At 43.9% G+C, this 25,838-nt stretch overlaps 3 protein-coding genes across 5 annotated transcripts in view; 2 read left to right on the plus strand and 1 right to left on the minus strand.

Annotated features, from left to right (window-relative positions):
* Positions 1–394: 394 nt before the first annotated feature.
* Positions 395–3,743, minus strand: LOC139386309 (actin maturation protease). Of its 3 annotated transcripts, none has more exons than XM_071131826.1 (7): positions 3,242–3,743; positions 2,846–3,051; positions 2,188–2,223; positions 1,832–1,956; positions 1,604–1,733; positions 1,251–1,321; positions 395–1,160 (listed from the first exon to the last, which is right to left on the minus strand). In XM_071131826.1, exons 1-7 carry the CDS (start codon positions 3,266–3,268, stop codon positions 823–825), a joined length of 933 nt encoding a protein of 310 aa, XP_070987927.1. In that variant the 5' UTR covers positions 3,269–3,743; the 3' UTR covers positions 395–822. The 3 variants fall into 3 exon arrangements, with proteins under 3 accessions (XP_070987927.1, XP_070987926.1, XP_070987928.1); XM_071131825.1 differs by having other exon boundaries at positions 2,155–2,223; XM_071131827.1 differs by lacking the exon at positions 2,188–2,223.
* Positions 3,744–3,924: 181 nt separating this feature from the next.
* Positions 3,925–6,816, plus strand: LOC139385953 (small nuclear ribonucleoprotein polypeptide A). The gene is made up of 7 exons (XM_071131267.1): positions 3,925–4,046; positions 4,188–4,263; positions 4,382–4,554; positions 4,696–4,878; positions 5,071–5,238; positions 5,520–5,608; positions 5,851–6,816. Exons 2-7 carry the CDS (start codon positions 4,191–4,193, stop codon positions 6,008–6,010), a joined length of 846 nt encoding a protein of 281 aa, XP_070987368.1. The 5' UTR covers positions 3,925–4,046; positions 4,188–4,190; the 3' UTR covers positions 6,011–6,816.
* Positions 6,817–23,852: 17,036 nt separating this feature from the next.
* The window catches only part of LOC139385681 (protein jagged-1b-like), a 42,846-nt gene continuing 40,860 nt past the window's right edge, over positions 23,853–25,838 (plus strand). The window contains exon 1 of the mRNA XM_071130951.1: positions 23,853–24,758. Coding sequence (XP_070987052.1) covers positions 24,609–24,758 — 150 coding nt within the window. The 5' untranslated portion in view covers positions 23,853–24,608. The remainder of the gene's footprint in view (positions 24,759–25,838) is intronic.

Here is a 25,838-nt window from a genome sequence, read left to right on the forward strand (position 1 = left end):
AACCCAAAACAAACTGTTTCCGAGTGTGTAGACTCTTTAATACACTAAGTGAGTTGTCCAAATACTTAAGGCTTCTTAACATATTGGGGGGGGGGGGTTGGATACAAAGCGCTTTCATTTCTAAACAGTAAAATAGATATGTATGAAAACTCTCAAATAGAAGGTGACATTCTGTACTGTCACATCATGATACATTTGATCTCTAATACAAAATGGTGAAGTATAATAAAATGTTAGCTTCACTGTCCAAATACATATGGAGGGGACAGTATATTATATGATTCCTGTGAGCGTTACATTGTGGAAAAACCATGTCTAACTCTTACGCATCTTACCCAGAAACGCTCGTAAAGACATGGTCACATTTCAACAATAGGAACTATTGACAACAGTAAATAGTACATATGTTTATTCTGTGTGCACTTGGGTTGCTTAACAATCAGTATAAATACAGGCAGGTACGGGGTTCTCATCGTATGCAATATTACAGCTTGTTCGACCATGTGAAGTGAAGGAAACATTTCAGTAAGGCACAGGATCTGTTCAGGTACTGGAAAACAGGCTCCATAAGAGGAGCCACAGATTTGGCAAAAGTCCACTTTACATTCAAACGTTTCATACTGATAAGTAGTAGATAAGAACTGCCTTATGATCATCCTCCGGTGTCCTATAGAAGAAATTAATGCCAACCTAGGAAAGCATCCTTAGACCCTTTCAACATGTCATCTACTTCCAGCATTACAGACTGTCATGCTTTCCTGTGTCCAGGCCAATGAGTCTCAATTTGTACCATAGCAGTGCACCAGGAGAGAAGGCCCATGATCACTTGGTCTGTCTCCCAGTGTGGACCAACACGACCTGGCCTGCCAGCCCAACTTCCACCCCTCCCTTGGGTACCACGTACTGGGTACTGTCCCCAGCCCTCTGGGGATCTATCTCCCTCAGCTGAGCATTGCTTTGGGCCACCTTGTCCAGGCCCCACAGCTGATAGCGCAGGCTCTTGCCCTGCTTGGCCAGGATGTATGCTTCTCTTGCCCCCACAGTGAGACAGGGGCATGGGCGTGAGGGGCTGTCCTGGGGCAGGAGTAGCCAGGGCAGGGTGGGGTCCGGTTGGGTGTGCTCTCTGCTCACACTGTCCTGGTCCAGACCCAACAAGACACCTGGGAGAGATAGAGAGGTTATAGGAAGGGTCAAATGTCAAGACATGGGAATTGCGTGTGTGTGTTGCAGTCAAGGAGCTCCGGTCTAACCTGAGGCCACTGCCCAGTGTGCTCTGTGTCCGGTGCGTTGGCATGGCTCATGGTTGAAATCCTCATCATATCTGTGTTTATGCAGTCAAAGACCTCAAATACACATACAGTACACATCACTTTACTCATATACTGTATAATAAATATTGCACATAACAGTCAGCTATTAACATGGTATTTACTTCAAAATGTCATTGTAAAATTGTCAAATACATGATAACAACCTAATAACTGCCACTGGGTTACCTTAAGAACACCATCTATCAGTACCTAACGACCACTACCTGAGACAGACTGACTAGGGCAGATGGGTCCTTCCAAACAGCCTGAATGTGAGAGAGCATAAAGGATCCGGGATGAGGACGGGTTGTCCGTCAGCCAGGTGTTTCAGGACGGCTGTAGAGTTGTCTCCACTCATCCCTCCTGACAGGAGCTCAGCCCTGCACCCACACACCTCCTCTGCAAGCATGGCCATGTCACTAGCTGAATCAGACACAGACACACACACACAAGTCTCACTAATAAAGTATAGCTCTGCTGGTGTCGTTGAGAGTATGCAGCGTAGAAGACTAAAGCATTACCGGAGAACATCTCCCCCTGTGCTGTGTAGCCCCTGTCCATCGCTGTCTGGACCACGGCCTCCATGGAAACACTCAGAGGGGGCTGTAGTAGGTGACCAGCCATCCATAGAGCCACCAGACCACATCTACAGGTAAAAACACACACACCTCAGGCGGGGGCATGTACCTTAGGAAGTATAACATCACGTTTAACGACAAAACGACAAACAAGTGACATCAGCTCCGGGAAGAAAGAGGAATGCACATGTATTAGATCAGTGATTACTTCAACGGAGGACGGCTCCATTTTGAAAAGCCTAAATAAAGCTTTATACGTGACTTACTGTGGGCCGTCTTGGATGAGGGAAGGCACATACTTGTTAAACAGCATCCACTGCAGGTCCTTCCTGAAACTATGTCAACCAGTAAACAGTCAGCCACACCACAAAACAGACTTTCCTACCGCCACCTGGTAACAAATGAGTTATTGAATAGTGCATATATCACAGTAGTATGTACAGTAGCTTGGTCTTGGTGGGATAGCTCAGAGCGTCATCTATCTTCTTGCATTTGTGTTCTATATGTGTTGAAACTCCCACAGGGTCACTACAGTGCTGCTTTCATGGACAGAAACTGTTCGAAACTGAATGCCCAGGTGCAGAACACCCCCACCCCAGTACACTGATTATAAAGGTGGAGAGTGTTACCCAATGTGTGACTGATGACCCCATTCCATAACCTGTAAGCCATATAAAAAAGAAAAACTGTGTAGACATTTTACATTTTGAGTAATTTAGCAGACGCTCTTATCCAGAGTGACTTACAGGCGCAATTACAGGTTAAGCGCCTTGCTCAGATTTTTCACTTAGTCAGCTTTGAAATTCGAACCAGCAACCTTTCGGTTACGGTTAACAGCTACGCTACCTGCAGAGTTATTTCAGTGATTTTCCAACCACCATGTTGGAGATCCTAAATAGGCTTTAGCTGCTACGCTTGTCTGATAACTTCTGTTTCTCTGTAGGCAGTTCGCCTCACCTGCTCTCCCTCTGACTGAGCAGCAACCGGGCCTCTGCATGATCCCCCTCGACAGGGGTCTTTCCTGCCGCTATGGCCTGGTACAGCTTCTTCTTGCTTGGCCCCGAGGCAGCTGCCGGTGGGGGTGGTCCTGGTGGTGGTGGAGGAGGTGGATGTCCCATTGAACTACCCTCTGTCACTGCTGTGCAATTCTGTGTGATAAGAGACTGAGAGAAGGGAATATATATCATTATTTTGTTAGCCTTTATTTAACTACATGACAGGAAGCTATTGAAATGACACATATGACCCACTGATGGAATAAAGTTGCATTAATGATTTAGTGAAACATAAAACATTTAAATACACATTATGGTGTGTAGACCTATGAATTGATCTCCTTATTGCTTAACTTACGGCCAGAGCTTCTCCATCTGATGCCATGTCGAGGTAGATATGTTACACCATGACATACGTTGCGAAATATGTTTCTGAAATACGTTCATATGACATGCAGTTTGATTAACACTCTACTGCATGGCTGGTTTAGTTGTAACGAGACGACTTCAAGCGCAGACCTGGGAGCTATTTGGAAGTTTTTACACGTTAGGACTAGCAGGTAGCTAGCTTGCAGAATAAAGCCATATTTGGTAACACACTCGGCGATCATTTAAAGTGGCAGCTGCGGCTACAATGTGGCATTTGCTACAGCAATGTTACAGAACAGAAGACCTACTTTGCTAGCTATCTATCAATAACAAAATAATTGAAAATCAGTTCATCTTTTGAACCAAATAATAGCTGTTTGAAACATAATGATGGGCTCTCAAACTCAATAGATTGCGCGATGATAATATCATAAGGGTATGTTAAAACCTATTTCTTTAGAGCCGTAAAAGCAAACCCATTTGATCATCTGCGCAGCATCTTGCTCAGGCTGACTGACTCTCGTGAATGAGCGGCAATGTTAAAAGGGGCGGGTGCGTCTGAAATGTAGCACTGCATATCCAATGATGTTAAGAGGGTGGCTAAAACAATCCAATGAAAAGCTGTTCTGGACAGGATCCGGAAATTACACCAGCCAATTAAAAATAGTTGGCGTTGTTAGCTATCAAGGGTGTCTGTTAGGTAAGCTAGCAAGCTCCAGCACAAAAAAAACCGTGTCGTTAGTTTCATTCATCTCTTTCGAGGCCGATTACATTGTGCATCCCAGTACTGAAAGGTAAATACAACTTCTTAATGGTTATGTTTTTGTCTATTTCACATATTTTATCATTTGCAAGTTAGCTACCAACTTATTCTTCATCTAGCTACTTGCAGACGAGGCAATAGGGCGCTAACACTGACCTGTTTTATTTCACAGAAGATGGCTGCTCCGGATATGCGCCTCAACCACACCATATACATCAACAACCTGAACGAGAAGATTAAAAAAGATGGTTAGAGCTTAAAGCTGGCTTCCCCCTTTCGATTTTGCTCTCGTGTTTGTGTTTACTCATCAACCATGCCAATGGCTCCTTGCCTAAACATGTCTTGTTTGTACCATTTGTCCCCCAGAACTGAAGAAGTCGTTGTACGCAATCTTCTCTCAGTTTGGTCAAATCCTGGACATTTTGGTTGCCCGCTCCCTGAAGATGAGGGGTCAGGCTTTTGTCATCTTCAAGGAGGTCAACAGCGCCTCCAATGCCCTTCGTTCGATGCAGGGGTTCCCATTCTATGACAAACCTATGGTGAGCTACTGCCAATTAACACCTTGGTACACATCAGCAAGCTTTTGCCTGACACGTGTTTTGCTAGATAATGATGATTCTCTAATATGCACTCCTGTAAATAGTCCTGTCGACGTCAACTGTACCTCTTTCTCGTGGCAGCGTATTGGGTACGCCAAGGGGGACTCTGACATCATCGCTAAAATGAAGGGCACCTATGTGGAGCGTGACCGTAAGAAGGAGAAGAGGGCCAAGGTCAAGGGCCCAGAGGCTGCAGGGGCCAAAAAGGGTGTGCCAGGGACCCCTGTAGTACCCATGGGCCCTGGAGTTCCAACACCCATGCCCGTAAGTGTTGTACTGAGAGCCTGAAGACACACAACCACGTTTGTATCCACAATGCCACTGTTAGTCATTGTGCTTAACATGTTTCCTTTTAAGACATGTCTATCTAAAATGGCGGATTGTGTGTTATTCTACGTGTATCGACTAAATGATAATGCAGCTGATTTTTCATTGAACATTCTTGGTCTTCTGAAGGGAATGCCACCCATGAGCGGAGCTCCTCGTATGATGCCAATGCCAGGGCAGCCCCCCTACATGCCCCCACCAGGCATGATGCCTCCTCCAGGGATGGGCCCTGGGGGGATGCTCCCTGGTGCCATGCCTCCGGGTGGGATGATGCCCGGGCAAATGCCCCACGCCCAGGTATGGATCACGTGTGTTTATATCTTGTGATATTTTTTTTGTTGAACCTTTTATTTAACTAGGCAAGTAAGTTAAGAACAAATTGTTATTTACAATGATGGCCAACCACAGCCGAACCCTAACCCAGACGACGCTGAGCCAATAACTACGCAGCAGGTCTGTTAGGTGGAACATTGTAATTTTGAGTTTGCTTGTCATTCGTCTGACTGTATAATCTCGCTCTGTAACTTAAAAAAAATATATATATATATATATATAAATGTGATCTTCCTTACCTCCAGGTTGCAGAAAACCCTCCCAACCACATCCTTTTCCTCACCAACCTCCCAGAGGAGACCAACGAGCTCATGCTGTCTATGCTCTTCAACCAGTTAGTACCTCTTCATTTTATTCACCCCTTCTCCTACACTCCTTGGTGCAGTGTGAAAAATGTCATGTTTATTCCTACATGTTCTGTAGTATTTGAACATATCTGTTCAGTTTCCAATATAGTGGTTATGTTAACTAGTGTTTGTGTATGGTGAGATTGAACATGTTGACAAGTATAGACCCTTGATGTCTTTAACAAGTCCGCGCCGACGCTCTGTCCTGATGACTGTTCTCCCACTTTAGGTTCCCTGGGTTCAAAGAGGTGCGTCTGGTGCCTGGTCGCCACGACATCGCCTTTGTGGAGTTTGATAATGACGTGCAGGCTGGAGCGGCCAGGGAGGCACTACAGGGCTTCAAGATCACCCAGACCAACGCCATGAAGATCTCATTCGCCAAGAAATAACACACCAGAGAGCTCTTGAGTGGTTTACAATCACACACACACACACACACCCCCACACACACACAGAGACCCCTCTTCCCCATTAAACTATACCAGCATAGAGCCGACTACTAACCTGTCCTTCGCTAAGAAATCACAGTGCGATACAAGCTCCCCCCCCCCCCCCCCCCAAGCTCCCCTCCCAAGACAGGCTCCCTTACACGTTTGTTGCTGCTCCTTGCTCTGCTTACAGATTATGACATAAGAATTGTTTCAGCCTCCACCAGAAGGTAAGGAGTGGTGATTGGACGATCCCCTTCATCACCAGCGCCTATAGGAGAGCAAGTCTTTTTACCCTCTTAGTTTTGAAGTTCAGCATAGACTTATTTTTTCTTGTAATTGTCTTGTTACTGCCCTTCCCGTTCTCCCGTACTAATTTAGAATAACTGGAGATGACTTTCTTTGTATCTGATGGTAGGTTGCCAGCGGTTTTAGAGAAGACGACATAAGGGCAGGATTGTGATGATTGGAATGCTGACGCCAGGCTCAAAAACGATGAAGTGTCAGGACTATGTTGGTATAGTGATTTGGTGCCGACATTGAGGATAGTTAGCTGACATTTGCATAGCCAGGTTAAGACGCGTTTTCAAGTATGTCAGTTTCTGCACCCATTCCTCGAGGACAAAATCTGGTGTTTTGTATGTAAGTATATTTTCATTTTTATTGTTTGTCTGTTGAAAAGCATTGCACCCAGGGTCTGTTTCATCCAGACATTGTACCTGGAGCTTTTATGTTTGATTAAAATGTGTGTATTTTATAATGACTAATGCTGTGTGTACGTTTCTGCTTTTATGTCCGGGGAGACACCCGGGGGCTATATAGATGGGCTGGTTGATTAGCAACAAAACCGACACGTGCGTGACTCGGGGACAAAACAGGCTAGGTTGGCTCAGATTTTTGACAATCTGTATTTTGTCTCGATGTTTATTGGAAACAAATACATTTGCACAATGAGCACTTGTCTCTCAAATACATTGTTACAGTTGTGGGTTACCTAGCAACTCTTTCCCATATTAGCATTGACATGAAATCAGTCTCGACACCTCCAAACAAGATAAAACCAGCAGTCTACGATTCCCCTCATTGCAGCGTCTCATCATTGTTGCAAGCTGAACTTTCAAAATCATAACGAAGCATGTCTTCCGGCCCCATCGACGAGCGCATTTTTTTTGTAATGGCAGCCAACCCGTCTACTGATTTATCTCTTCTAGAGCACAATTTAACATTACATGGAGAAGTGGGACCTGGGCCCCTATCCACAACTTTTAGATCATGATGACTATGATTATATGGACAGATCCTATATCAGCACCCCTACTCTGATATGCTTTGTGGATACAACACCTGATCCTAGTTCAGCACTCCTATTCCGAGACGTTTGTTACATATGGCCCCAGATATGGGCTTTTGCACATCTAGTATCTCTAGACCAGGTATATCATTATGTCTATAGGGATGGGCTCCAGAGTGGCGCAGGGGTCGAAGGCACTGCATCTCAGTGCTAGAGGCGTCACTACAGACCCTGGTTCAATTCCAGGCTGTATCACAACCGGGCGTGACTGGAAGTCCCATATGGCGGCGCACAATTGGCCCAGCGTTGTTAGTTTGGCCGGGGTAGGCTGTCATTGTAAATAGATTTTGTTCTTAGCTGACTTGCCTAGTTAAAATGTATCAAACAGCCTACTGTAACTTCATGTACATCTTATACTGAATCAGTGTTTCTGTATCAAAACCACAACGATGGTTTTGATTAACACCCCGATGAAGGCAGTGTTCATCAGTGTTTTTTTTACATGGCGTGTCAGGAGTCTAGTGTCTAACCACATTGAATGATAGAGGACTCTAGTGCCCAAAAGCCAGTTTCAGCAAGGGCAGTGCCATTGAGGACTTTCACCCATTTTGAAGTAGTCAATTGGGTGGGACTTCCTATGGGTTAAGGAAGGATCACATGATTCCATCCAGGTCATCAGGAGGGATCAGCCCATAGAGAATGATCAAGGCCTCTTATGGCCAAAAGGCTGTATTTACATGGGCAGCGCCATTGAGAGCTTCCACCATTTTTTATGTAGTCAACTGGATGAGACTTCCAACTTCATTGTCTGATCCCTCCCGGTGACATGTCCAACTGGGTCATCAGGAAGGATCAGTCAATCGTGAAGACAATGGACTACTTCAAAATGGAGATGGCCTCAATGGCACTGAGGCCTTTTTCCATCTCTATGGGTCAGCCAATGAATTATACTCATGAGCAAACGTTCCATAACTGCAGGTGGCAGTAAATCGCCAACCTTGGCTTTACACCTGTTCAAACACACTCCAGGTGGCAGTGTTCACCCTTTCAGTTAGTTTACCATCGCATACAAGTAGAAGAAAGTTGACTACGTCAAAATGGCAGTGGTGGAAAAAGTACCCAATTTTCATACTTGAGTAAAAGTAAGATACCTTAAAAGAAAATTACTTAAGTAAAAGTCACCCAGTAAAATAATACTTGAGTAAAAGTCAAAGTATTTGGTTTTAAATGTACTTAAGTATCAAAAGTAAAAGCATAAATAATTTCACATTCCTTATATTAAGCAAACCAGACGACAATGTTCTTTAAAAAAAAAAAAAAACGGATCGCCAGGGGCACAGTTCAACACTCAGACATCATTTACAAACGAAGTGAGTCTGTCAGATCAGAGGCAGTAGGGATGACCAGGGAAAGTATTCTTGATAAGTGCACTAGTTAGACAATTTTCCTGTCCTGCTGAGCATTCAAAATGTAATGAGTATGTAATGAGTACTTTTGGGTGTCAGGGAAAATGTAAGGAGTAAAAAGTACATAATTCTCTTTAGGAATGAAGTGGAGTAAAAGTAGTCAAAAATATGAATAGTAAAGTACAGATACCCCCCAAAAAACAACTTAAGTAGTACTTGAAAGTATTTTTAATTAAGTACTTTACACCACTGCAAAATGGAGATGTCCATGTTCTTACAGACACTACAATGTTGCATCTACGTGTCTAACTCATGCAGTGAGAAATATGATGCTTTTCCCAGCATGTTGCAGTAAGTGGACTGGTGGGACTGTTAGTCTAAACTTTGATCTGGCCTCTTGTCTGCACTTTTGATAGAACTTGAGTTTGTGCCCTCCCCTTAATAATTATACAATCAAGTAAAACATTTTTGGGATAACGTTTCCATTTGATTATTATAACCTATAAAGTAATGAGATTTCTTTCTTTCTGGAGCGTTGTGTCATAATCAAATGGCTCTGTGCTACCGTGTAAATCATCATTACGGACTCACTTCCTGCCCTGTCTGGCCTCAGCCACTGTAGTTTCATCTAATTTCTACCAGGAATCAGACAACAATGTCTGGATGGTCTATTTCATCAATGCTATTTTCCCTTTGTGCTCAATTCGTTTAAAGAAGTTTTGGAGATTTAATTTAAAACAATTATCTTTGAATGTCTTTAGCATTGATTGTGCCCGTGAGTTCAGGTCAGCCTTGAAACAATAAATCAGCACAATCTACTTTTTCAAATTGCACTGTCTTTATGTGCCTTCGCCATTAAGCCCTTCTTCTTTTTTATACTTACAGAGCCAGATGAACTCGATGACAGTGGCGATCCGTCCTTCAGGGCAGGGCAACACCTGTTTTGAGCCCCACACTTTTAGGTGAAAAATCAATTTCAAATATATATATATTTTGGCAAACTCCAAGCGGGCTGTCATGTGCCTTTTTACTGAGGAGTGTCTTCCGTCTGGCCACTCTACCATAAAGGCCTCATTGGTGGAGTGCTGCAGAGATGGTTGTCCTTCTGGAAAGTTCTCCCATATCTTCTGTGCAGATCCTTTCAAGCTCTGGCAGGTTGGATGGGGATCGTTGCTGCACAGCTATTTTCAGGTCTCTCCAGAGATGTTCGATCGGGTTCAAGTCTGGCTGGGTCACTCAAGGATATTCCAAGACTTGTCCGGAAGCCACTCCTGCATTCTCTTGGCGGCTGTGTGATTAGGTTTGTTGTCCTGTTGGAAGGTGAACCTTCACCCCAGTCTGAGGTCCAGAGCGCTTTCATGAAGGATCTCTCAATACTTTGCTCCATTCATCTTTCCCTCTCCTGAATAGTCTCCCAGTCTGCTGATAAACATCCCCACAGCATGATGCTGCCACCACCATGCTTCACAGTAGGGATGGAGCCAGGTTTCCTCAAGACGTGACACTTGGCATTCAGGTCAAAGAGTTCAATCTTGGTTTCATCAGAACAGATTTCTCATGGTCTGAGAGTCTTTAGGTGCCTTTTGGCAAACTCCAAGCGGGCTGTCATTTAACTTTTACTGAGAAGTGGCTTCCGTCTGGCCACTCTACCATAAAGGCCTGATTGGTGGAGTGCTGCAGAGATGGTTGTCCTTATGGAAGGTTCTCCCACCTCCACAGAGGAACTCTAGAGCTCTGTCAGAGTGACCATCGGGTTCTTGGTCACCTCCCTGACCAAGGCCCTTCTCCCCTGATTGCTCAGTTTGGCCGGGCTGCACCCCGTTTTGGTGGTTCCAAAGTTCTTCCATTTAAAAATGATGCAAGACTCTGTGTTCTTGGGAACCTGCAATGCTGCAGAAATGCTTTGGTACCCTTCCCCAGATCTGTGCCTCTATAACATGCACTGTCAACTGTGGGACAGGTGTGTGCCTTCCCAAATCATGTCCAATCAATTAAATTGTACCACAGGTGGACTCCAATCAAGTTGTAGAAACATCTCCAGGATTATCAACGGAAACAGGATGCACCCGAGCTCAATTTCGAGTCTCATAGCAAAGGGTCTGGCTACTTTTAGAACTACAAATTCTGTAACAGAGTTCATCCATGCAATTTATCGGACAATATATTGGAGCACAAGTACAAATTCCGCTTGGACATTATGAGCTATTGTGTGTAGATCAGTGACACAACATTTAAATGTCATATTTTTTATATTCAGGCTGTAACAACACAGTCAAAGGGTGTGAATACTTTTGAAAGGCACTGTATATGTCCAAAACACTATACATTTCTGAAATCCTTAGATGTTTCCTAATCACACAAAATTGAATTGTCATTGGAATTGCAATTAGGAATATAATAATGGTGGCCAGGTTTATCTAACCTGCTGTCCTAGTCTACCAAATTTGAACTGAAAATATGGTTTTGACGCAATATGCTTTTTACGCAAATGGGTGTCATGCCTCTTGTGAATATGATATTAACATGAGCTTTTTTTGTGTGATTAGGAAACATCTTGAGGATTTCAGAAATGTATCATGTGTTGGGCTTATATCAATCAAATGAATCACATGTATTTATTTATGCTTCATAAATGTGTTTATAAAGCACTCCAGCAGCAGATGTCACAATGTGCTTATACAGAAACCCAGCCTAAAATCCAAACCGCAAGCAATGCAGATGTAGAAGCACGGAGGCTAGGAAAAACTTGCTAGAAAGGCCAGAAACGTAGGATTCAGAGGTTGAGACAGCAGGTGTGGTAGAGAGAGAGCGAGAGAGACAGAGACAGAGAGAGAAACAGAGACAGAGAGAGACAAAAAACACAGGTCCGAGACAAGGTAGTACGTCTGGTGAACAGGTCAGGGTTCCATAGCCGCAGGCAGAACAGTTGAAACTGGAGCAGCAGCACAAGAAGGTAGCACGTGCGGGAAAAAGTTCAGGGTTCCATAGCCCCAGGCAGAACAGCAGAATCTGGATCAGTAGCAAGACCTGATGGACTGCGGACATGAACGGCCAGGAGTCGTCAGACTGACCAGGTAGTCCTGAGGCATGGTCCTAAGGGGCTCAGGTCCTCTGGGAGGGGAGAGAGAGAGATTGGAGAATTAGAGGGAGCATACTTAAGATCACACAGGACAGACTGATAATTATACCAGATAGGACAGACTGACCCTAGCCACCGGCACATAGACTATTGTAACATAGATACTGGAGACTGAGACGGTGGGGGTCGGGGGACACTGTGGCCCCGTCTAACAATACCCCCAGACATGGCCAAACAGGCAGGATATAACCCCCCCACCACCACTTTGCCAAAGTACAGCCCCCACACCACTAGAGGGATATCAACAGACTGCCAACTTACTACCCTGAGACAAGGCTGAGTATTGCGCACAAAGATCTCCCCCACTGCACAAGCCTGAGGGAGGGGGGGGGGGGGGGGGGGGCAAAACCGGACAGGAAGATCACGTCAGTGACTCAACCCACTCAAGTTGAGAATAGCTAAAAAAAATCCTGGCACGACGTGATGCACCCCTCCTAGGGACGGCATGGGAGAGCACTAGTAAGCCAGTGACTCAGCCCCCATAATAGGGTCAGAGGCAGAGAATCCCAGTGGAGAGAGTCAGCCAGTCAGGCAGAGACAGCAAGGGCGGTTCATCACTTCGGTGCTTTGCCATTCACCTTCGCAACCATGGGCCAGTCTACACTGAATTATAGGACCTACTGAAGAGATGAGTCTTCAGTAAAGACTTAAAGGTCGAGACCGAGTCTGTGTCTCTCACATGGGTAGGCTGGCTATTACATAAAAATGGAGCTCTATAGGAGAAAGCCCTGCCTCCAGCTGTTTGCTTAGAAATTCTAGGAGCAATAAGGATGCCTTTGTCTTGTGATGGTAGCATATGTGTGTGTATGTATGTATGTACAGTGGGGCAAAAAAGTCAACCACCAATTGTGCAAGTTCTCCCACTTAAAAAGATGAGAGTGGCCTGTAATTTTCATCATAGGTACACTTCAACTATGACAGACAAAATGAGGAAAATCACATTGTAGGATTTTTTATGAATTTATTTGCAAATTATGGTGGAAAATAAGTATTTGGTCACCTACAAACAAGCAAGATTTCTGGCTCTCACAGACCTGTAACTTCTTCTTTAAGAGGCTCCTCTGTCCTCCACTCGTTAGCTGTATTAATGGCACCTGTTTGAACTTGTTATCAGTATAAAAGACACCTGTCCACAACCTCAAACAGTCACACTCCTAACTCCACTATGGCCAAGACCAAAGAGCTGTCAAAGGACACCAGAAACAAAATTGTAGACCTGAACCAGGCTGGGAAGATTGAATCTGCAATAGGTAAGCAGCTTGGTTTGAAGAAATCAACCGTGGGAGCAATTATTAGGAAATGGAAGACATACAAGACCACTGATAATCTCCCTCGATCTGGGGCTCCACGCAAGATCTCACCCCGTGGGATCAAAATGATCACAAGAGCGGTGAGCAAAAACCCCAGAACCACACGGGGGGACCTAGTGAATGACCTGCAGAGAGCTGGGACCAAAGTAACAAAGCCTACCATCAGTAACACACTACGCCGCCAGGGACTCAAATCCTGCAGTGCCAGACGTGTCCCCCTGCTTAAGCCAGTACATGTCCAGGCCCGTCTGAAGTTTGCAAGAGAGCAATTGGATGATCCAGAAGAAGATTGGGAGAATGTCATATGGTCAGATGAAACCAAAATACAACTTTTTGGTAAAAACTCAACTCGTCGTGTTTGGAGGACAAAGAATGCTGAGTTGCATCCAAAGAACACCATACCTACTGTAAAGCATGGGGGTGGAAACATCATGCTTTGGGGCTGTTTTTCTGCAAAGGGACCAGGATGACTGATCCGTGTAAAGGAAAGAATGAATGGGGCCATGTATCGTGAGATTTTGAGTGAAAACCTCCTATCAGCAAGGGCATTGAAGATGAAACCTGGCTGGGTCTTTCAGCATGACAATGATCCCAAACACACCTCCCGGGCGACGAAGGAGTGGCTTCGTAAGAAGCATTTCAAGGTCCTGGAGTGGCATTGCCAGTCTCCAGATCTCAACCCCATAGAAAATCCTTGGAGGGAATTGAAAGTATGTGTTGCCCAGCAACAGCCCCAAAACATCACTGCTCTAGAGGAGATCTGCATGAAGGAATGGGCCAAAATACCAGCAACAGTGTGTGAAAACCTTGTGAAGACTTACAGAAAACGTTTGACCTCTGTCATTGCCAACAAAAGGTATATAACAAAGTATTGAGATAAGTATTTGGTCAATAACAAAAATGTATTTTCCACCATAATTTGCAAATAAATTCATTAAAAATCCTACAATGTGATTTTCTGGATTTTTCTCTCATTTTGTCTGTCATAGTTGAAGTGTACCTATGATGAAAATTACAGGCCTCTCATCTTTTTAAGTGGGAGAACTTGCACAATTGGTGGCTGACTAAATACTTTTTTGCCCCACTGTATGTATGTATGTATGTATGTACGGCAGGACCAAATTGGAGAGATGGGTAGGAGCAAGTCTATGTAATTGTCATGTCTACTCCAGGGATGCCTACTTCGTCAACACTACGACCAGCTGGCGCAACTGGGGAAGGCTATGGAAGAGGTTCTTCGGCAGTCTTCAATGTCTCGAACATGCCATGGTCCTGCGCCAAGGTGGAGGACCTTTAAATATTTTCTTGATGTTCGTCAAAAGAGATCAGGGTCAAGAGTAACGCCAAGGTCCTTCACAGTTTTATTTGAGATCACTGTACAATCATCAAGATTAATTGTCAGATAAAACAGCAGATCTCGTTCTTGGGACCTTGAACTGGCATCTCTGTTTTGTCAGAGTTTAAAAGTAAAACATTTGTCACCATCCACTTCCTTAATGCCTCAAACACAGGCTTCCAGGGTAGGTAATTCTGGGATTTCACCACGTTTCATCGACATGCACAGCTGTGTTGACATAGAATATATAGTGAAAACTATAGTGGTCCTAAAACGGAACCTTGAGGAACATCGAAACAAACCATCCACAGAGACGAACTGATGTCTTTCGGACAGATAAAATCTAAACCAGGCAAGAACTTGTCCGTGTAGACCAATTAGGGTTTTCAATCTCTCCAAAATAATGTGTAGATCGATGGTGTCAAAAGCGGCACTAAGGTCTAGGAGCACGAGGACAGATGCAGAGCCTTGGTCTGACTCCAGAAGAAGGTAATTTACCACCTTCACAAGTGCTGTCTCAGTCCTATGATGGGGCCTAAAACCAGACTGGAGCGTTTCATTTTTCAGGAAGGCTTAATTACTGCCACTTTTAGTGAGTTTGGTACACATAGGATAGGAAGCCATGTATTATGTTCAACATAAGAGGGCTGAGCACAGGAAGTAGCTATTTCAGTAGTTTAGTTGGAATAGGGTCCAGTAGGCAGCTGGGAGCTTTAGAGGCCATGACTATTTTCGTGAACATGTTGAGAGAGAGGATATAAAAACTTGAGTGTCTCCATTGATCCTAGGTTCTGCCAGTTCCATGCAGACTCAGGACAACTGAGTTGTGGAGAAATATGCAGATTCAAAGAGTATGTCATTTGCTTTCTAATGATCATGATCTATTCATCGAAGAAATTCATGAATTCATCACTGCTGAAGTGAAGGCCATCCTCACTTGGGGAATGCTGCTTTTTAGTTAGCTTTGCGACAGTATCAAAAATATATGTTGGATTGTTTTTATTCTCAATCGGGTTGGAAAAGTAGGCTGATTGAGCAGCAGTGAGGGTTCTTCGATATTGCACAGTACGGCCTTTCCAAGCTAGTCGGAAGACTTCCTGTTTGTTGGAGCGCCATTTCAGTTCCAATTTTCTGAAAGCTTGCTTCAGGGCACATGTATTTTCTATATACCCGGTAGTTTGTTTCTTGTGACAAATGGTTTTTGTTTTTTGACGTGCGACTGCATCCAGGGTATTACGCAAGGTTAAGTTTAGATCCTCGGTTTGGTGGTTAACTGATTTTTGTACTCCAATGTCCTTGGGTAGGTGGAAGGAGTCTGGAAGGGCATCTACCCAATCTTTGGGTTTATAGAGCAGCTTTTGATAATCCTTTTTTGGGGTCCTGAGCAGATTATTTTTTGCAATTTCAAACATAATAAAATGATGGTCTGATAGACCAGGATTATGAGGAAAAACATTTAGATACACAATTTTTATTCCACGGAACAAAACTAGAAACTAGTTGGATAGATGTCAAAAGAGGTTACAGAAGACCGAAATGCAAAAATTGCCCCACTTATTCCAAAATCACACTATAGTGTGGCCATCTTTGAATGCATCAGCATTCTTTTTTCTATCTCTTTAGGGACTATTGTGTCCAAAGACCACATTTGGAGTGAATCTGACTTTTAGTCAATGAGACGATGATTCATTATGATTATTTTAAGCATTAGCGTTACATAGTCAAACAGTGGATTGTTAATAGTTTCATTTCGCTTCCATTCTTGTTGGCCAAGTTACTCATGGTGTCACGGTCGTTGTAAGGAGGAGACCAAGGCGCAGCGTGATATGCGTACATTCTTCTGTAATAAAGAATGAAACACTGAACAAAATGATACATGATGCTAATATGGATAGTGCAGACAGGCAACTAAACATAGAATAAGAACCCACAAATACCCAAGGGAAATGGCTACCTAAATATGGTCCCCAATCAGAGACAATGATAAACAGCCTCTGATTGGGAACCATAACCAGGCCACCATAGACATACAAATACCTAGACCTACTAAACCCAGAGACTTGCAAAAACCCTAGACAATACAAAACAAGCATACCCCGTCACACCCTGACCTAACCAAAATAATATAGAAAACAGAGATAACTAAGGTCAGGGTGTGGCACATGGCCTCTAGTTTCTTCGTGACAAAAGTTACCAATCAATGCTTTAGTTTTTCTGTGCATCCCTAATTAAACATAGGAGAGAAGGAAAGGGTGTCATTTCATAGCACTGGGAGCTAGCCAGACAAGGGCTTTTAGGAGTCTTTTTAGCACTCTGGTGGTCACTGGCTTTTTACTGGTGTCCTACTGTCACTAAATCGTTTGTGTTCTTTCCAGGACGTCATTGCTCCCACAAAACTATAAATGTTCCAATGTTCTCTGTCTGTACAAAAGTGTTCAAAAGGGTGTAGTTCATGAAGTGTCTTAAGTGCTTGTGGTTGAATTTGAGGTCATTCCAAGACAACATCAACCATACTATTTTGCCTGTGCTTATGACACATTTATGTTTATGAAACATACCAGTTACCTAAGTTAGTTTATTCATGAGTTAGAATTGGCGGACCCCATGATTTTCCCCATGGCTTTGTAACATCTGCTTCCAACTCACACTCTCAAACACGAAGATCCCGTGAACGCAGCTCACTCTCTAAGATCCCAATCACCTGAATTCTGATCACCTGTTCACACCCGTATGTCATTATCACACACTCTTTAGTTCAGTTCTTTGCACCCCATCACTGTGAGGTATTGTTTGTTTGGTGACGCACTTCTATTCGGAGCGCTGGGCTTCCCGTAATTGAATCCTCCAGTGTATGATAGTTTTTGCCTGCCTCACTAACGACGCCTTTTGCCTATTCCCTGCCTGTACTTTAGCCTATCGGATTTCCTATCATCAACCTATTGCCTGATCTCCCGAACAACGTTACTAGCCTTTTCCCTGCCTGTACTGTTGCCTTTTTTGACCCCCTGTGTATGACCTTCTGCCTGCCCCTGGATCCAGCTACCTGCCTCCTCCTGTGGTCCTTTACAAAGAAACACCTGCTGCGCCCTGCGCTTCAAGCCAGCTCTCTGTCTCCCATCGTGTTCACTACAGGCTTAGTCAGAACAGGCTCTTAGAATATTGGAGAGTAATTGCTAGTCAAGAAGGAGCACCTTCCCCTCTCCAACTGGGTTTAAGAAGGGAGAGGCCTGTACCATCAACTGTATCCAGTGCAAACAAGGGCCTCATGTTGTTGACTTCTACTGTTCCCTGAATCATTCTCTTTAGGTCAGCTCTACAGTGTACACAAAATGCTTATTCTTCTGCAGTTTTCCCAAGCCTTTCCACACTCCCTTATTTTGCCCTGAGAAAGCGCTGACCTTAGCTGCTGGGGCACTGTGTCTGTGTGTGTGTGTGTGTGTTTGTCAGTGTCCCATGCTCTTGGCGACATGCCTAATGACTCACCATTCACTACACTGGGACCTTTCAGCTGGGGGAACTGAGGCAACTTATCCGCCATCCGCGTGGGACATCTCCAAGCACGTCTACGTATATATTGATTAGAACATCAATAGCATTCCAAAGACAATAACAGTTTAAGCTAAGCCTGAATTAAGTACTTCACCTTTTTTATTTTTAAGGGGAGTTTACTGTAGGCTACTCCTGTCCTGTTTGAAGGGTCTTTCACATGAAGCCTACTGCTCATCTGTGTAGGGGGCTTGCTGCGTCATTGGGGAGCACTGGTTGGCCATCACTCACTATCCGGAGTAGATCTGTAGCACTCTTCAAAGCACTCTGGCCGTTCTCATGCTTTGACACTCAACAGTAAACTGGCTACTGTGATTGTGTACATTTGTTATTGCTTTGAAGTAAAGTAGCCTATGGGGTTATTGAATGGTTATACTGGGCCTATTATACGGATAGCCTAGATCCTGTTGAAAACAGCCTCCAATGATGCATGGACCCTATATATACACACATCCTTAATTTGTGCCCATGAAATGTCCTAAAACGTCACCAGTTAGAACTACTGGATAGTTTGGGGCCCCTTGATGATCTTTCATTACTTATGTGTCACCATCAGATGGCGCCAACCACCCAAACACTAATGTCGGGTATTCAAAGCAATTATCGACCAAGTCGCTCTGTACATTGAGCTGCCATTGTAGATGACAACAACAGGCCCTTCCCTCATCACCAGGTGCCAATATAATGTAGAATCGATCTGCAGATTGCTTCATTCTGGAGGGAGGGAGGGAGGATGATTGAAATTCAGCACGTCTCGAGGTCACTGGTGCTCTATGCTAATAAGCACTGCACGCTTCAAGAGCCCTCTGTTCTGTCCACGGGGAGACACTAGGCCTACTGGTTGCCAGGGGTGTCAATGTCAGCAACAAGTCCATCCCTGCTCTCACAGAGAAGGGAGGGAAAGAGAGGGGGAGGACCGGGGTCACCAAAATTGGCTCATTATATTTCAGACATGAAGCGGACACATTGTCCTGTAGTGTTGGTTCCAACGGATGCGCGGACAGGAACTAGTTGGACGGGGGGAAATATTTCGTGAATCCAGTGCCAAAATGCCTGAAAGACGCAACCTACACCTCTCTTTCATCGTATGCTTCTCATCCACTTCTATAAAATTCATTCAAGGTCAAGATGGCGCCATACAATGTTATCTTTATGCAAATACAGGAAACCAGATGCTTTGGGTAGTTGACGTTACACCCCTTTTCTTTTTACCATGATGTCAAACACAAATATAACAACTTCAATTGGCTACAATTGTAATAGCCTACAATACTCAATTATTATTATTTTTTTACTTGGTCATGAGTGAATTCATGCAGTGTATTATTTGTTTTCTAAAAATGTTCAACAAAACGTGACGATAGTCCAATGGTGTGAATGTCCCAAGTAAAGGTTGTGGAACTTTTTTTTTTTTAAATGAGTAACGTTCTCTTCACCTATTATTTTAGTTATAACGCAAAAGTGTATTTCAAGAGACAATAGTCCCCAAGTCTATTCATAGTTCTGATTGATTACATATTTGTCCCTAAAAGCAACGTCCACTAGGTGTGGGACACAATTCTGTGATTAAACAGCAAGCCAGCATTTGGGCACTATTGCGCTGGGGAAGGTTCTCTTGCAAGAAGGAAGTATGGAAGACATGGCTGGAGCACATGGCATGAACAGGTTGTAAACTTTATCAGGAATATTTTGCAAAATATTGCACCTGTATTTGTCATTTGGTGTGAAGCTTTTAGAACGTATATATAAAAACAATCATCATTTGTTGGGACAATTGAAGTATAAAAAGTAATGAAAACAATGTTATGGTGAAATCATATGGATAGCTGTACTGCTAACAATAAGACCCAAAATGGAGCCTACAGCCTGAGATTTCCAACAGTGACATATTTTTTTCTCCCCTTGGTGTGAAATTAAGATGGTGTCACACCAGAGGAAATAGCTGTGACTCCATGGGACGTAACCCATTAATAAACTTTTTTGGGACTTATTTTTAATCAAATAACACTCATTTACATTAGACCTGTTTGTATCCTGTTGCAATTCGATCATTTTAAATGGTTCTGAGTGCAATATTTATGTATTCATTCTCCCACGCCTGGTTTCTCACTCTTGGCAGGTGAGCATTGCTCCAGGTGAACATTGCTCCAGGTGAACATTGCTCCGGGTGAACATTGCTCCGGGTGAACATTGCTCCGGGTGAACATTGCTCCAGGTGAACATTGCTCCGGATCGATCTAGTTATTTTGCCTGGTTCCTGTGATGGTGCAGGCAGATATTGGGTGCTGGCTGTGGTAGTTGGCTCTGCTGTGAGGTATACTCCAACCCCTTCAATAGAACACCTCTCAAGCTGCTTCAGCTGTGGGTAGATTGGGGCCTCCCACTCAGGGCCCACAAGTGAGCTTGGCTCTTGGTGCTGGTGCTGCCTCAGCACTGCTATGCATACGGGTGAACTCTCGCTTTTTGGCAAGGGCATTTCATTTGAATGTGTGCCCATTTGAGGCAGTTTCTGTGCCTATCATGGTGACCCTGGGTAAAGGGGAATCAGGGTTGGATTTCAGTGCAGGAGCCTGAGAAACGTCTACCGCATCCAAGGGAGGCAGCAGGCACACACATTCTCCACTCCTGATTCAGGGAGGTGGTGAGGGAAAATAACAATACAGGACTCTTTCGTGGCCCTGTAACTGGAATCGAGTAGGCTACACTTCAAATCCTTTAATGAGGATCCACTAGTGGTTAGAGCGTTGGGCAACCTTAACCGACATCCACGTCTTCGGCGCCCGGGGAACAGTGGGTTAACTGCCTTGCTCAGGGGCAGAACGACCGATGTGTACCTTGTCAGCTCGGGGATTCGATCCAGCAACCTTTCGGGTGAAGCCAACAGCCTAAATGAAAGAGGAAAAAATGGTTCTCTTGGACAAAATGTAAAAATAATTGTTTCGCTTGAGCCAGATAACATTATAATAATACACAAGGAAGAGAATTGCTTTTTTAAAATCAAGGTTTAGTGAAATTAATGTGAATCCTAACCAAAATGTGATCGCGAGACACTTGGTTATCATCGAGAACATTGTATTTTTTTAATATTATTTTTGTAATAATACTTTTCTTGTCTATTTGGAAATCATTAAAACTTTTACAATGACATTAATTGTGAAGTCACACCGGAGGACAAATTCAAGGCAGTAATGTATGCAATGCTTCATTAAATTGGATATAAGATCAATATTGAAGGTGGCGATATAAAATGTCGACTTGTTCAGTTATAGGTTATTGTAACTAGGCTATAGGTTTTAGAGGAAATCATTTTTTAAAACTTTTGTTATGGCTATATGGCAACCCTTTATAGTTGGCGGTATAATGAAGCGGTGGAATGTGTGTAGTTTTCCAGGCATGTATAATTGTAAACATGCATAAGCAGTCACACACACACAGACACTAGACGGTCAAAGCTGGGAGAAATGGTGTACTGTCCTTGCGTGTACACGCATAATCAAACGATTTAAAACGGCCAATCATCAACCGCTGTCTGGCTTTGTAAGAATAGCACAGCATGAACGCCAAAATACTTTGCTCAGCCACTGGTATGTCCACTCTCAATGGCAAGGGGTCCCTTCAAACTCAAACTCGATCTAACAGACAAACTTGAGGATATTTTTTTCTCGGCTTTGTTTTGCAGACAGGCCTCATTCTCCACTACCATAATACGTGGTCCCCTAATTGCGCGGAGGTGGTCCCATAGAAACTCTTTCAGTTCGCCGACCAGTTACTGACAGTGCAGGCTGTGACTGACAGCCTACTTAATTGGCACAGCAGCGCTTTGATCTATACCGGATTAACCGAGGCCGGAAACTAGGGTAAAGCACATTCAGTGGCGATTTTGGAATGTAGTAAATCTTGGCGGGGCAAACTCAAAAACAACAAAAATGTATGCATGCCAGCAAAGCCACTACACAACACAACATTGAACAATGCATTGATTGCACTATAACGGTGACCAACGGTGCCCGCAAATTGTCTACATAAACTTGTCCGAACAGCAGAGGTTTCGTTTCAGCACCATGGCGTGAATCCTTACCACCGCTACACCTGGCTATCTTCGGAGCCTTGTCTGTCAGCGAAACAGTTCATTCAGCCTCATCCACTGCCTTGTAAAAAAGAATATATGGCTGACTTGATTAAACAAATGTGGTTTCTACTGACAATTGAGATGTACATACTATGGCATAAGGGAACAATGAGAGGATAAGAAGCAATCCGTAATTTAGATTCAGACTTTAATGAGCTAGCTAAAATGGGTGTAGTCAATATAACTATTTGTTCAGCGCTTTTGAAATGTACAGCAACATAATTCAGAACATGAGCCGTTCTTACAATGTTCTCCTTGTACACCAAGTCAGAAGCATACGATAAAGTTATGAGGGAAAAGTGACCAAATTGGGTGAGGCACATGGGCTACTAACAGCTTAATACACCACATACACTTAGTATGACTTTTTAGCTACAGTATACATATCTTCCTGGCATATTATATAATTTATGCAGCAGCATAAAATAAATTGTTGGACTCATCTTGTCCTTCTTGTGGACAAATTTTGCCATCAATCTTTGTCATCAAAGTCTGTGATTTTCTGGATTTATGGTGCTTTCATGACAACTGGGAACTCAGAAAAAATAAGTTTGAATCATGACGTCAGGGATCTTCAGGTCAGAGCTCTAGAAAGAGGTCAGAGTTCCCGACTTGGAATTCCAAGTTGAATGAATGTTCAAAACGTATTTCCCAGTCGGAGCTCATTTTTTTCCAGAGTTCCCATTTGTCTTGAACTCATTAAAGTCTGAGATTTCCCAGTTCTGTGTTTCCAGTTGCTTTGAAGGTGGCAGAAGTCATGCTGGATTGACAGCATGGACAATTTATTCCATCTTTTCTGGCCATGTTGTTGCATATGAATGTTTATCCTTTTCAGCTTGGAAAAGAGACCCTTAAACCCAGACTTGGACCGCACACCCTCTCCAACAAATAGCAGGCCAGTGATTGCTTTGCAATGCTTTTAGTTAGCCAGTGATTCCTTCCAAACCACTCATTGTTGAATTTGAGAGTACCAACTTGTTGTGTAATGTGTATGGCCGATGAGCACTGATATGTTTTATCTAGAATGTATCTTCATATGAAAAGGATTGAAAAGGATTTGCCAGTAGATAGTTGACTTGATTCATGATGATGACTGCTTGCTAAGATTTTGAAAGTATGATGTTGACATGATCAGTCCAAACTCAACTACAGTAGATATAATGTGATTTGACATAATTTTATCTGTGGCCAATGACATTGAGCCTTCTTGGATGGGCACTTCTTATGTAAATCTGTGGCAGCACCCAAGGGGCTTGAACTTTCTAGCTCTCCCCGTAGATGTTGCGGTGACGTGGTGTCCCAATGAGTACCAGAACACTGAGCCAATTACGGCGCAACTAGATTACGGCGCAATTACGGCAAAACTAGAGAACATTACCAACCACCACATAATGCGCTGAGCTAGGCTGAAACACCTGCATTTTGGAAATGTCTTATTCAAGAAAGCAAAAAAGAGACAATTTTTGAATGCAGCTTTATTAACTCAATGCTATTTTGTTTTAACATTGTTTGCAAACCGATATGTGACATGTATTAAGGCCAAAATAACATCCAAAACACGTTTTTTTTGTCTTTGCCCTGAATGACGGGTCGACACTGGACACATTATTCGACTACGTAGTCCAGTTGAATTACAGACCGCGTGCACATATAAAACGAGAAGACGGATATCCTCTGCCGGAGGACACACACCCCTCGCGCACATTAACACACTTTCTCTCATGTTTATGTGTGCACGCGGTCTGTAATTCAACTGGACTACGTAGTCTGGCATCCCTTTTCGCTGAGTTCTTTCCCACCGCCGATACGCACGGTTACTTGATCGGGACCTGGGTGATTCGGATCTGTTAGCCCTGAGCGAAAGTGACCACACGGGTTGGAAAGCCTACGGAAAGAGTGAGGGACGAAGCATGCAGTGGATAAACAAGAGAGTAGAGTCTTGACTTCTAGAGAGGGAGATTCTACTTCATTTGGCTATCAATTTGAGTCCTTTGCGCAAAGAAGGAAAGGGTGTATGCGTATGTGTTTAGTTTGAAGGGCGAGTGCGTTGCGCAGAGGGAGAGTGTAATTGGGAAGAGAGCTCAAGTCAGGGAGCCAGCAGGTCTGACATTCAAAGCCTTAACCGCAGGTGGAGGGAAGATCGACCTGGTGGAGTGAGCGTGTTTTTTCTTCTTCTGTGGAAAGACCCACTCTGGATACCGCACCAAGAGCGGGAGAAGCCGGGGCGAGTGGTCGAGGAGGGGCGGGCAGGCAGGAGGAACTCCCCAAGGGGAACAGCACAAGAAAGGCAACAATGCCAAATACGTCGCGATGAACTGACGCTCAAAGAGAGCTGAGAAAGGGATATTATAGAGTAGAGGGGACACCGCATTGTTTTACGTCCTCGATCCTTTGACGTTGAGATGGAGAGAGAACGAGCGCACGGACGAAAGCCGGTTGATTGCTGCAGGGGAGGCGCGAGGACCAGCACCAGGACAGAGATGAGGAAAGAACGGGGCCGGGGACAGCAGTGGACCGTGATTTTTATCGTCGCCCTTTCTCTGCAACCGCAGGTAAGCCGTACCGATTAAGCGCTATTTTCGGCCGTTGCTAACCCTGCCCTGACTTTTACAGTCGGTGTTTTCTTCCCACAGAGTTAATAATGGTGCCCACATTCTACTTCCCGGTTTCTCTTGTCAATATGTCTCCCCTTGCTCCAAATGGCGCTGTGCCCAACTGTTTCTGTGCGTCTTAATAGTCGCGTGTCATCCACTTGTTGCTCCATGGGCGTGCCCTTTCATCTGTAGGCTACAGGAGCAAACCTTCACGTCTTTACCAAAGCATGGTCTTTGGTTACACCATTTTTTTTGTTATTGGGATTCTAAGCCTATTACACTGTAATTGCTTTGCTTTCCCGTTGAAAAGGGGCTAGACGACCCATCCGCGAAGTGAATGGTTTGAACCAGAACTGCAGAGGGAAGTGTTCAGAGTACAGTCTCCTATAGGCTATAACGGTGTAAACAAATGCATCCTTTATGTGAAATAGCAAGATAAATGTGATGGTGTCTGTGGATGGAGTAAGGCTGTCTTCTATGTGTTAACTACTACTACACTTTACTTACAGGGTGAGAGGGGATTCAAGGGAATTGTCGTCAGTCTGGCCCTGTGTGTGTGTACGTGTGTGTGTGTGTGTGTGGGTACGCACACTTGCCTCGCTGCCTCACACATTTTCATGAATGCAGTCCATCCTCTCTCTATGATATGTAAAAGTTCTGCAGATGACCAGGAATAGTCCAGCGTAGCATAGGCTACCTTATAAATAAAATGTGATTTGTCACGTGCGCCGAATACAATGCGTACTTACAAGCCCTTTAACCAACAATAAGAAACAGAGTTAAGAAAATATTTATTAAATAAACTAAAGTAAAAAATGAAATTAAAAAGTAACAGGTTAGTCGAGGTAATTTGTACATATAGGTAGGGGTAAAGTGACTATGCATAGATAATATACAGCCAGTAGCAGCAGTGTAAAAACTAAGGGGGGGAGTATATCAATGTAAATAGTCCTGGTGGCCATTTGATTAATTGTTCAGCAGTCTTATGGCTTGGGGGTAGAAACTGTTAAGAAGCCTTTTGAACATAGAATTGGCGCT

The sequence above is a fragment of the Oncorhynchus clarkii genome, chromosome 27, assembly GCF_045791955.1.
Source record: "Oncorhynchus clarkii lewisi isolate Uvic-CL-2024 chromosome 27, UVic_Ocla_1.0, whole genome shotgun sequence".
Classification (NCBI taxonomy): Eukaryota; Metazoa; Chordata; class Actinopteri; order Salmoniformes; family Salmonidae; genus Oncorhynchus; species Oncorhynchus clarkii.

Bases quoted from the DNA above. Each gene is read 5' to 3' on its own strand.
- LOC139386309 (XM_071131825.1), bottom strand. From the start codon at position 3,268: ATGGCATCAGATGGAGAAGCTCTGGCC. The intron at 2,224-2,845 runs GTGAGGCGAACT...TGGTTGACATAG, and splicing joins CTCAGTCAGAGGGAGAGCAG to TTTCAGGAAGGACCTGCAGT. The intron at 1,161-1,250 runs GTTAGACCGGAG...TATCTCTCCCAG, and splicing joins ACACTGGGCAGTGGCCTCAG to GTGTCTTGTTGGGTCTGGAC.
- LOC139385953 (XM_071131267.1), top strand. From the start codon at position 4,191: ATGGCTGCTCCGGATATGCGCCTCAACCACACCATATACATCAACAAC. The intron at 4,264-4,381 runs GTTAGAGCTTAA...TTTGTCCCCCAG, and splicing joins CGAGAAGATTAAAAAAGATG to AACTGAAGAAGTCGTTGTAC. The intron at 4,879-5,070 runs GTAAGTGTTGTA...GGTCTTCTGAAG, and splicing joins GAGTTCCAACACCCATGCCC to GGAATGCCACCCATGAGCGG.